Raw genomic sequence first — 12,273 nt, 5'->3', positions numbered from 1 at the left:
TCTCAGATCTGTGGTTATTATGTAATGCAGCAAGCCTACCTCGTGTAGTGTGTAATCTAAGATCCAACATACCTTTCAAAGGAAAAAATAGATTGTAGAATCTTAACATGGGAAGAACATACCTCATAAGCGGCATCCAATTTAGTCCTTAGCCTGTATATTTATTCTCAATTAATTGAGTTTCAAAATAAGAAAAAAACATCAATTGAATCCAAAACCATAGAATTTTCTCGATTTGGTACTTTTTTTGTTATCAAATTTTTTTTTTTCAATTCTATCCTTCCATGATTCATTTTCAAGAAATTGGGCTTAGTGATTTTTTTTATTTGATAATCGCTATGTGAAAAAACTATTCTAAAGTTAGCCTAATAATCGATTTTGCAAAAAAAAAAAAAAAAAGTTTTTGGTGCCTGTAAAAAGCTAAAATTCAACGACTAAAATTGAGATTTAGGGGGAAATCAGATATTTTTTTGCTCATTGTTTATGGAGTTGCTTTTTTAACACTTTTTCCTCCAAAGTTTGGCATATTATTTTTGGTCCTTTTATTTTGACACTTTTTTATTTTTGATCCCTTTAGTTTGATACTTTTTATTTTAATCCAAAACTTTATTTTATTTATTTTTCAATAATGGAGTTTAATAAAGGAGAGGGACTCGAAAAAAAACAATTCTGGTAAAAAAAAGTTATCAGTTAATAATATTTTGATAATAAAAATGTTCGTTTTTAGAGTTATTATGTTCTTTTTACTTAATTGAAGTGTTATCTACATTTTATATTACTAGAAAAGGTAGATTGAGGTTGAGAAATTTTTTTTATTTGATTTTAAGTTTTTCATCAATTTTTTTTGTTATTTTGAGTTGATAGATTGATTTATGGAGATTATAAGAATTTTTTAAATAAAAAATAATTTGAAAAATAATTTTTTTAAAAAATAATAATAACCATGATTTTCCAACCACCACTTTACCTGAAATACATAAAAGGTTTATTTTTTTCTTTATTCAACAGTAAAATATATCAATCAAGATTAAGTGTGTCCTTCTCAGGAGATTTTTAAAGGGCACCTTTACATCGGCACGTGCTTTTAGAGAGAAGTTCGATCAATTTCTCTAAATGCTGGTCTAAGGTTTGAAACCAAAAGGTAAAAAAAAAAAAAGGATAATCTTGTTAAATTTTCCTTTCGAAAAAAAAAATTCTTTTTATTTAATAAAAATATATATATCAAAGACTTTATAAATTGTAGGATATTAATCTTATATTGGATCCAACTGTGAGAAGGGAGAACCATTAATACAAGAGTCCATGTGTATTTCTAAAATTATTTATTTAATTATTTTAAGCTTTAATTAGTATTACTTTTCAAGTCTATCTAAAGTTTTCTTCAAAGGATGGTGTCATTCTCCCTCCATTATTTTTGTTATTCTTACTCCTTTATTCATTTTAAAGGCTAATTAAAATACACTTATTTAATGTATTTCTTTTATTTTATTAAATATTAAATGTAATTAATTTTAAAATGCACCTTCTTTATATTCTAAAAAAAATACACAATAAAAATAGTACATTATGCCTAAAAGTCTTAAGACATAGCAAAAGATATTTTACATTAAATATAAGGAATATTTAAAGGAAATGCTTTGGAAGTTAAAATAAAAGAGTAATTAAGACACATATTTAATGAGGCTATTTTAGTCTCTAAAATTAATGATAAAGTATGAATAACACTATACTTCTATAATAAATGGTCTAATGGTCTTGGAATTAAACCAGAAATACAGCCACAAGTTGTTGCTCAAGGCAATTTTTTTTTTATTATTATTAACTTGAGTGTCCGGGCCAGCTTGCATATACCTCGACTAATCCCACGGGCTCTGAAATTAACGATCATGTAAACCTTCAAAGGTGCTCAAGGCAATCTTATTCGATGAATTCAAGACATCATTTCCTCTAATATTCTTCATACATTTCTTTATATGTTTTTTATTTTTTGATGCAGATAGAATAGTCATTGCTTTATATGTTTTTTCTCCATTATCATCCGTACTAATAAAATCAAAATATGATAATAATTTCATTACAACTTAACCTCAAAAAAAAGAATTGTTATGTTCATTTCTTAAACAATTTCATTACTTACTGCTATGTGTGATCACATGGAAGTTCAGTTTTTATTTATTCAAATCTTTATCCTTCTACCTACTTTAAATTTAATCATAATCTCATCATCTATAACCTATTTCTTCACAATTACATTGAAATATATCTATTTCATAGTTCCCCTAAATTTTCTCTTAAGAATCCTAATTAAAAAATCTAAGAATTATATATTAAATCCATTTCTTTTCATTCAAAATTATTTAAATAACTTAGAATTTCTTACCCAACAATAAAATGAACTTTGAAAACTAACCGGTAAAAGTTTTTCCACTCTCTTTTCCTCTTTGCCATGAGTTTTCTACTCCCCCTCACTTAGTTTCTTCTTAAATCTTGACTTGATGGATTGGTTAGTGTTTCACATTACCTAACTCATAAATCTTATTCAATTTTTATTTTTCTCTAGGGAATTTTAGTGTTTAGCTTTTACAATTCTTTTCTCTCTCTTCTTTATTTCTAGTTTTGTTGGCAATTTAAAGAAGAAGAAGAGGCTGACTTTTCGAGCTTTAAGTTCAATTAACCATTTTATCTTTAATGAGCCCTTTTAATTTTATGTTCGGCTGTCAATATTTTCACACGGCCTTCCCAAACATCGATTATCCTAGAATTTTACCCAACCATAGATTAATATGTTATAAGACTCCTTATAAAATTTTGGCCCGATCCAATAATCAGATAGAAAGTTATGCTTGATAGCGTAAAACTGGTTAAGAGATGATTTTACACTAAAAATCTGAATTTCTTATTTCATTAGTCTATGTATGGTATTAATTATTCCACTAAATCTTTACCACCATCCTCTTTTTCCAAAATATATTTAGTTTACTTTTCAACTTTAGATTCATTTACGGCTTATTCCAAAATATAAATTTTATTTTTTATTAATGCAATTTTTTATTTTAACAAACATATGTTTTTTAATCAGCAACACAATTTTAAAAGAAAAACATTTCATGATCTCATAATCAAGTTTTAATAAAAACTATTAAAATAATATCTCAATATATGTGTGATTAAAGGAAAACAATAATTAAAGTGATAAAATCATGTTAACAATCTATTAAAAAAAGAAATTTTATTTTCATTGAATACTCAGGAGCATATTTTTAGTTTTTTTTACATATTATGTATATAATAAATAAAAAAATTAATTGCTAATATTACCATAAAAACCTAACATATTATATAAGAACTATGAAATAAATTGGAAAACAATTTAAATATTATTTTAATTATTTTTTATAGTGTATTTTAATTAAAATCTAAAAAACACTTTTTTAGATGAAAAAAAAAGACTAAGAGCCCATTTGGCTAAGCGTTTGCGGCGGCATTTTTATTTAACAGTAGCAACATATCGTTTGGTTACAAAATGAGCCGCAGTCTTCATGCATGGACCCCACCTTTATCTGCGTTCAAAACTCAATTTTGCTGAAGCAGAAATTACATGCTTTTCATTTTCTATTTATTGCAACTGTGTTTATAAACACAGTATAAAATTGTTCCCGTCTTCCTTCCTTGACCAGTGCTTCGGGTATGAGTGGATTTTGTCCAGATGAGAAAACCATGAGGGCTGTTCTTACCTGGGCGCGCCGCTACTTGAGGCGTCGAGGAAGACAGCTGGGTTGGTCTGCTGAAACCATTTTTCTTCTGTTCAACCACGAGGGCTGTTCTTAACAGTTTTCCTTTTGTTCTTCCCCTAGTCTTCCTAATTGTTGCTGCACTTGAAGATGATGACGACGGTGATGGAGGGCTGGCCTACTGAAACCATTTTCTTCTCTTATGTTTTCCCTTTGTTCTTCCTCTAGTTTTATTTAGGTGCTCTACTTGTCTGCGTGGAAAGTGAATTAATTCACTCTATAAAAAAAAAAACAGTAAAAGAATTTATTTTTTAATTGCATTTTATTAAAAAAAATTAGTGTTTAATATTATTTAATAACACTACATAAATTAGAAGAAGATCACATGATGGCGTGATATTTGCAGAATTTGATCGTAATTTCAATTTTGATTCTGATGATATTTTACCTGATTTTGTTGCACGCTTAAAAAATCATGAAAACTGTAGTCCTTGTCCGATGAATTTCGTACATGATGAAATTGTAGATAGTTTAATGAAACAATAAAAAATATTTTATATAAAATATTATTTATTTCATGACATAATAGCAGTAGTTAAATTTATAATACTTAAATTAAAAACCATCAATATTAATATATATCTTTTTTAGTTATTTTATAACCTCAATTTAAAAAGTATTCTTAATCAAACACATTAAATTACTTTTTGTTTAACCTCAATTTCAATCACAATTTTAACCAAACATATATTTTTTCAAACCAACCTCAACTAAAAATACTTTTTATAAAACAGTTTTTTTTAAACCACAACCACAACAGCTACCATAATACTAAATACAAGGGTTATAGAAAGAGACTAGGTATCTAGACCTAGAAGGTTGGGCCTGCGCTTGGCCCAATAAAAAAAAGTTAGGCGTGCAGGCTTGATTTTCTTTTTTAGGGTGAACAATACATTGTTATCCTTATTTAAAAAAAATGAATGATACGATATATATTGGTTTAGATTTTAACTAGAAAAAACCAATATATTAAATAGAATGAAAAAAAACCTAATTGATATTCTAGAAATCACATTAAACCCATTGCTAAAACACCTTTCAAGGTCAAAAACCCAAAATTAAATAGAATGAAAAAAACCTTTTAAACTCTAATTCATTTTTTCCAATAAAATAAAAGTTCTAAACCATATTAATAACACTTTTTCGGCAAAATAAATTTATTGATATCAAGATCAATTTTTTTGTTATTGAAAAGTGACGAACCAAATTCTCTTTCTTTCCTATCTTTTTTAAGAAACTTTCTCTCTCCTCCATCTAATGTAAGGACTCAAACATCAAACAAAAAAAATTTAGAATCAGTACTTTGCAAAACCAACAGGGACCAAAAATCATAAATTTAATCCTTATCACCAAACTAAAGTTTTTCGCATGAAAATAAAAAGGACTTTGTTTTTTTTTTTTTTAGTTTGATCCTTCTTTTAATTGTTTATTATACTATAATTTTAAATCATGTTTCGTTTAATTGATCTCTTATTCAATTTTGAAATTTCATTAAAAATTCTGGAATTTGCAGAATATACAAAGAAAAGAAAATATCAACATACAAATTAATATTAATATAAAATGTAGAGATGAGATTAAAAAAAAAGTTTAATAACTAAAATAAAAAATAAAAAAACAAAATTGTTCATTAAACAGTGTTGTGCAACGTGAACTTAGACAAATGCACATAAATAAACAATAAAAAAAGTATTTTTCTAGGTGCACTGTATAATATTAATCTTAGGCGTCTTTTTTTTTTTTTTTTTTTTTTTTTTTTTTTTTTTTAGTTCTACAGGTTGCCGGGTCTGGAGTGTGGTCTCCACACCACGCAACAGTGTCAGTTCCAACTGAACACGTCTTTTTTTTTATATATAACTCGAGATGTTCGGGTCAGTTTATACGCACCACAATTAATTTCTGGATTTACTAATATTCTACAAGCCCAATAAATATATAAGATACCACAAAAATAATAAGCATACACAAAAAAAATCAAAACCGGATAAAAAAAAGAAACAAATTCATTTCCCTGCTAAGTCAGAACCTCACCCTTCCCCCTTACGAGCACCTCGAATAACCTTAGGCGTCTTTTTATTATTATTAGTTCTACAGGTTGCTGGGTCTGGAGTGTGGTCTCCACACCACGCAACAGTGTCAGTTTCAACTGAACAGATGATTTTCTCCCTTTTCTGTCTTCACCGTAGGACAATAGTTTTTTTTGGTCATATAATTTTGCAGATATCAAATTCTAAAGAACGCATCATTTTAACAAAAATAACTTTTTCTTTATCAATCTTAATAGCATGGATAATGCATATAGTATTTTACTAGACAGAGGTGCATGCTATGTCGGGAATTATTTAATTTTTTTTCAACATAAAAAAAATATTATGACGATGTAAGAATTCTTAAAAAATTAAAAATATATAAAATTTAAGTTATTGACTTGACTGAATTTAATAAACTTAATTAATTTAAATAATATAAAAAAATATACAACAACAAAAAAATAAACTGACAAAAAAATTAACAATGTAAAAAAGTAAAAAAAAAAAAAACCAACTTGATCTCATTTGGATTAGCATACCAAATATATGACTTGGTCATGATACTGTTAACTCCATTGAAAAAAAACTGAATAAAACTAAGAAATTCCATTTATCAAACAACTCAATATTTAAGGGAGAAACTGAAAAAAATAAAATAAAATAAAATAAAGCTACAAAAAAATATGATTCAACCAGTTAACTCTGCAATCATTAGCACAAGATTAAGATAACCCCATAAAAAAATATATATATATAAAAAAAGAGCCTGAAGATCAATTCCTAATAAAACAAAAGTTAAAGGAAGAAATTGAAAAAAATAAATTAAAAAGGACATAAAAAACCAAATTCAACCTGTGTTAACCTTTCGAAACCCATGATCCTGGTCATAAGTCGAGATTAACCCCATATAAGGCAAACCCTAACAAATAACAAAGCAAAATTTTAAATCAACAAAATATTTAGAGATGAAATTGGAAAAAAAATGCAAAAAAAAGCACCAAAGCAAAAAAACAATAGTAATAAAAAAAATAGAGACTAAATTTGATATAAAATATTTTGAAATCAAATGTTGAGGAATTAAATTAAAGTTCAATTACAAAAAAAATGATAAAAAAAAAATAAGGACCAAATTTGATATAAAAGTCAAATGAAACTAAATAATAAGGGATGAAATTAAAAGAAAAAAAATCAATAAGAAAAGATTTAAAAAACGAGTAGCTTAAAGAAAACAAGAACTGAATTGAATAAGAAAAACAAATGAAAGAACACCTTTATATTTTGGTAATGAGAAGAGAGAAAAAAGAGGGAGAAGAAAAAAAATATCTACTAGAGTCCAACTACTATGTCATTGTGTACATGTACCACATCATCAAGAAAATCATAACGAGATACTTTCAAAGTTGTTAAAGAAGGTAGCATTTAGATTTGGGATAACACTTTATGCACCAACCACTTTTTTTTTTAAAATAATATCTATATTGTGAAAAAATCAAATCACTTTCAAATCAATTTGTTAATTACTAAAAAAAAAACAAGTTGAAATATAAAAATATCCTGAGTTATAAGTTTAAAATTTTTTGCTTTTAAAAGTAGTGTTTTACACTTGCTTATAAAATATAAAAATACCAAATTATACATTATCATCTTTCTAACATATTTTGCTTTCAAGGATAATATAATTTCACACCATGCTTTTAAAATGTTGAAAAACTAAATTGTCTTTAGCCAATCTCATAAAATTGGATTATTCTAATAGCAAATTTATTAACTTTTTATTAAAAAAACAAAATAATAATTATACTACTATGATGAATAGTAGTATATGACTAGAGATACAGTGAATTCACGTTAGCTTTTTTATTTATTTATTTATTTATATTAACTTTAATGTCACTTTTTTGTGCGGATATATGTGCCATGAAAATTAAAATCCAGAAAGCTTAGTCTTGAAACCCTGTCCACGTATGGACACGGCAGTCCTGTCTCTTGTTACCTCACCTCTCATAGATGACTTTATAGCTTTACTCTGCAACTTTGTAGCTTTTCTTCGCAACTTTGCTTTCCTTTATACTTGTTTTTTATTCTTGTAAAAATTCGAATCTCTTTTGATATTGACTTTTCAGGTTTATGTCTTGTACTTTCCCACACTATTTACTGTGATGCTGTAGTGAAATCATGTACGTGGTGGCATTCATTCCTGCAATTGGTATAAACTCTCTGTACTCCACATATACAGGAAAAAGAAAAGAGAAAAAGGGCTTCAAGTATACAAATTAAATCGCATTATTAAAAGACAGTACACAGTATAAAATATATTCGAAAAGGGCCTGAAAATCTGTTTATCTGCCAAGGTAAATAAATCCCAGCTGGGAACTGTGGGATTAATTTTTGGTGTGAATCGTTGGAATGATGTTAGCATTTCCAGGCCCTGAAAGGAGATTTGGAAAGCAACTTTCGGGAGTGTGGGAGTTGAATTTATTTTAAAAGTGTATTTTATTTAAGAAAATATTAAATTGATATTTTTTAGTATTTTTCAATAAATTTAATGTATCTATATTAAAAATACATGCCCTATAGTATCAAATACATATACATATACAAAGTTTCTATTAGAAACAGTATATATAACTAGTTAAAAGGATTGTAGAAGTTGCATGACAAATGATGAAAACATTGAAGATGGAGAAAAAAAACATATTTTTGTCATATTAAAAAGAGGGCATTATTTTTATAATTAAGCCAAAGCTAGCACAACTGTTATTAAGAACAGCTCCAAGAAGGAAAAGAGCCAGCGATTAAGGAGAGAAAGAAAGAAAGCAGAGCACAAGTGGAGAAATGAGAAAACAACATTAATACTGCAGAAAAATGACAACTACACCAATGTCAGAAACAAGACCACATAGCCTGTAATGATTTTACGTTGAAAATTTGAAAAGATGTGTACAATTTAACTTGAGCTCGTCAACTCTCAAGTTTCCAGGCCAAAGTCCTTTATTGCTCAAGTAATTGTTTCCTTGACAGAAAGAGGAATCGAATAATTCATTCACACACACACTGTTTTCCAAATCTAAGAATCTCCAACTTTTGTCCAATATGGCAGGTGGAACTCGAGACTGAAATCACATCCGTTAAAGGAAAAGGGAAATTATTCCAGTGTCGTAACAAAAGCTGAACGGGAACACTTGAATATCTGTGGGAAAGCAAGGGGCGCCATCATTCCAACTTTTAGGCATATAGTCTGCGACCCACAATGATGCATCCTTGGACCTGGGTTTTTTTCTTTTGTTTTCACTTTTAATTTGTGTTTTTTTTCATGTTGTTTGTATTTGTATTCTAGTGTTAAGCAACCACCCCACCCCAAGCCCCCGGCCACAACACACAAACACAAAGCTCTTTTTCCTTTTTCTTTTTTGATAATAGAACAAACATAAAGGCATAAAGGCCTCTAATGTTCAACTTATAGACAGAAAGAGGTAGTAATCTTGCATGGCATTTGAACCAGTAGCTAGTGTGTCTAGAATGCTTGTGTTTTGGACACAAGCACAATGCCCGTGTCAATCCGGTCATGGATTTGAATACAAAAACAGATTTGGTGGTCTAGAAACACACAGGCATTGTAGCAACCCCTTTGAGTTAATGTTGCTCCCCAAAGAAGATCCAATCAAACCAAGAGCATCGATCCACATCTAAACCATTTCATAGTACACAAAAGTTCCTAGAGAACATAACCCCCCCAAAAGGGTACGGCCACCAATAAGCTAAGTTCCACTAAACTTGCCACTGTAGGTGAGGTGGAAAACAACAACATCACACATGATCAGTTGCCCTTTGATCAGGTTTAGGCAACCAATTAATAGAAATCATTATTGATTTAAGATACTGATAAAGGAGAGACTCTTAGTCTCTATTCACTGCTAGGCATGCAATTGGATATAGCATCCTCTTGGATCCTACCCGCAATCTCATGCACAGCTGCTGCAATTTCATCGACTGAAGTCAATCTACACTCATCTTCAACCTGCCTCAAAATCAAACACAAGTTTCGATATTTAACACAAGTTTCGATATTTAATTAGTACATGGACTTCTAATTTATTAAAGTAACAAGAAACTTATTCTATATATGCAAGTTACTTCAGCTAAATAGATCATTTGGCATCATTATACTTCATTTGGATGGATCAATGTACTCGTAACAGTAGAGGTTAAAGAGTAAAACTTCCTTTAAATATGGTTATCATTTAAAATCAAAAACCAATTTAAGTATCAAAAGAAGCAAAGAAAAGAAAAGATTACTAACCTTAACACTAAAAGAATATAACACCATCTGACCAACAGTTGTTACATTTAGGTGAAGAGTATAAAGGCCAAGAGAGTGCAATCCAGTCACCATCTTCAAGAGCTGTTTTGGGTGTCTTCTTGATAGTATCTTGAGGTTTGCATGCCTTTCGGTCATTGTCACTTCAACATCTGCAATGGCAATTGGTTGCTTCTCAGCCAACATTGAATCAGTACTTGGTGATGAGTTGTTGCTGTTGCTTTGTTTATTCGTCGAACTGGCAGTTGAATACTGAGAAAAGGAGAAAAAATCCGAGAAGAGAGAAGAGCAATTGGAGTTTGTACCAGATTGCACTTTATTTACTTGCTTATGAGCTTCAAGAGATTGGGTAAGTTTCTCCAGCTCCTTCACAAAGTTAATGGCCCCACCTATGATTGATGCTTGATCTGGCTGCACTAATAAATAAAAAAACTAATAAATTATATATATTCCATGAAATTAAATGAAGAGATAATAACCTCAGAAAGGTTGAAGATGATGTGAATATCCAGGTTGAGAGTCGACAAGTCTAAATCCTTCAAGTACAACATCTTTTACTCAGAGACATACTTTTCAAGAAAAAAAATCCATCAAACCTTGACAGAAAGTTAAATACAGTTTTGCACCACTTGATCCCCAGGTGTTTCTCAATGCTGGGATGCATTGAGAAAAGCATTTTACCAAAAAGGTTTTAGTGGCTGTTAACAATTCCCCAAGGTGTCATGTCGTCTGTGAATGCAAAGCAAGACATTTTAACCTAAAACAAGGTGCCATACAAGCAGTTTTACGTTTAAAAGAGTTTATCCGACAAAGTGAAGTGGATCGGAATATCTCTTAATATTTTTTTGAACAGGGATTCAATCTTATTGATATGAAAAGAAGGAGAAAAAAGAAAGAAAGAAGAGAAAAAGGCCTTACCCTTTGAACATAAGAGGGAGGCATCATGGATCGAATCACAGTAAGATAGTCATTCATTTGCTTCCTCCTATTGCGTTCAACCTTAATGTGAGTCATCCTTTGATGTGCAACTTCTGCTTCATCTTTGATGCTTATACGACGCTGTCTCTTTCGCCGGCCTGCAGCATTACCTCCGGTGAAGAACCCGCCCTTACAGGCACAGCTAATCTCTTGGGAGGAAGAGTTATTGGTGTCCCAGTTATTATTTGGATGGAAATCAGATCCAATATTACTGATTGTTGTGTTTAGGGTTTCATGGTAATTAGCCTTTTCTCCTTCAAGACCAAATCCATGGATCCATGTTGCACCTAGTCCTAAAGTACTAGAGGGATCTTGTTGGAATACAACAGTTTCTAATGCCATTTTCTCTCTCTCAAGCTCTTTTACAGTAACATGAGATCTAGAGACCGACAATACTATTGAAAATAGAGGATTCTTTCAACCTGGGAAATTAAGGCTCGAGTGAGCGAAAAAGAGGACAAGAACAAAACAACTTGAGAGGCTCAAGTGGTTCTTTAGCCTATTTTGTTCAATCCCGACAGACTAATAATTTGAAAGAACAATAAGTTTGTGGCTCTCTTTCAATTATGGGTTCACACAGTTCAGTGTTTTCTTTTAAAAGGAAAAAAATATTCAGGCCTTGTCTACCAATATGCATTTGCGACAGCAAGTTGCATGACAGGTTTTGTATGTTGTGCTTGAGATATGATTCTCTTTCACTCACCAATCTGAAGTTAGAAGTCTTCGTTTACTGGAAAGATTTGGCACCCTTGATTTTGTTTTGGATTTCAATTGTGCTTTCCAAGTACCGATAAATTTTAGATTAATTGTATTTGGATGATAAATTTTTAAATTTATAATAAATATTTTATTTTATTTTTTAAAATTATTTTTACTCAGTTTATTAGATTTTTTTATTAAAAAAATATTTTACTAAAATTACTTATGGTTACCAACGGATTAAGTTCATCAATATATTTTAAAGAGTTAAAATATAATTACTAGAAATATCACTACCATTGTTTAATCATCAATGAAAATATTAAATCATTGATAATATTAAAAAAATCATCGATGAAATTATAAATGGTTTTTTTTGCCAATGAAATATAATATATATTTGCCTATGAAAATACTGACAGAATAAAGTGGATAATATTTTTTTATTTGTCTTGCT

The 12,273-nt window shown here is 29.4% G+C and overlaps 1 protein-coding gene across 2 annotated transcripts; it reads right to left on the bottom strand.

Moving 5' to 3' along the window:
• Nucleotides 1-9,473: 9,473 nt before the first annotated feature.
• On the bottom strand, nucleotides 9,474-11,724 carry LOC7479176 (transcription factor bHLH94). Of its 2 annotated transcripts, XM_024601119.2 has the most exons (4): nucleotides 11,058-11,724; nucleotides 10,445-10,550; nucleotides 10,122-10,291; nucleotides 9,474-9,839 (listed from the first exon to the last, which is right to left on the bottom strand). In XM_024601119.2, the coding sequence occupies exons 1-4, from the start codon at nucleotides 11,457-11,459 to the stop codon at nucleotides 9,726-9,728; spliced, it is 792 nt and encodes a 263-aa protein (XP_024456887.1). In that variant the 5' UTR covers nucleotides 11,460-11,724; the 3' UTR covers nucleotides 9,474-9,725. The 2 variants fall into 2 exon arrangements, with proteins under 2 accessions (XP_024456887.1, XP_002306288.1); XM_002306252.3 differs by having other exon boundaries at nucleotides 10,122-10,550; nucleotides 11,058-11,712.
• Between the last annotated feature and the right edge of the window lie 549 nt (nucleotides 11,725-12,273).

This window comes from Populus trichocarpa, chromosome 5 (assembly GCF_000002775.5).
Source record: "Populus trichocarpa isolate Nisqually-1 chromosome 5, P.trichocarpa_v4.1, whole genome shotgun sequence".
In the NCBI taxonomy this organism is placed as follows: domain Eukaryota; kingdom Viridiplantae; phylum Streptophyta; class Magnoliopsida; order Malpighiales; family Salicaceae; genus Populus; species Populus trichocarpa.
This window is presented reverse-complemented; position numbering and strand designations above follow the sequence as displayed.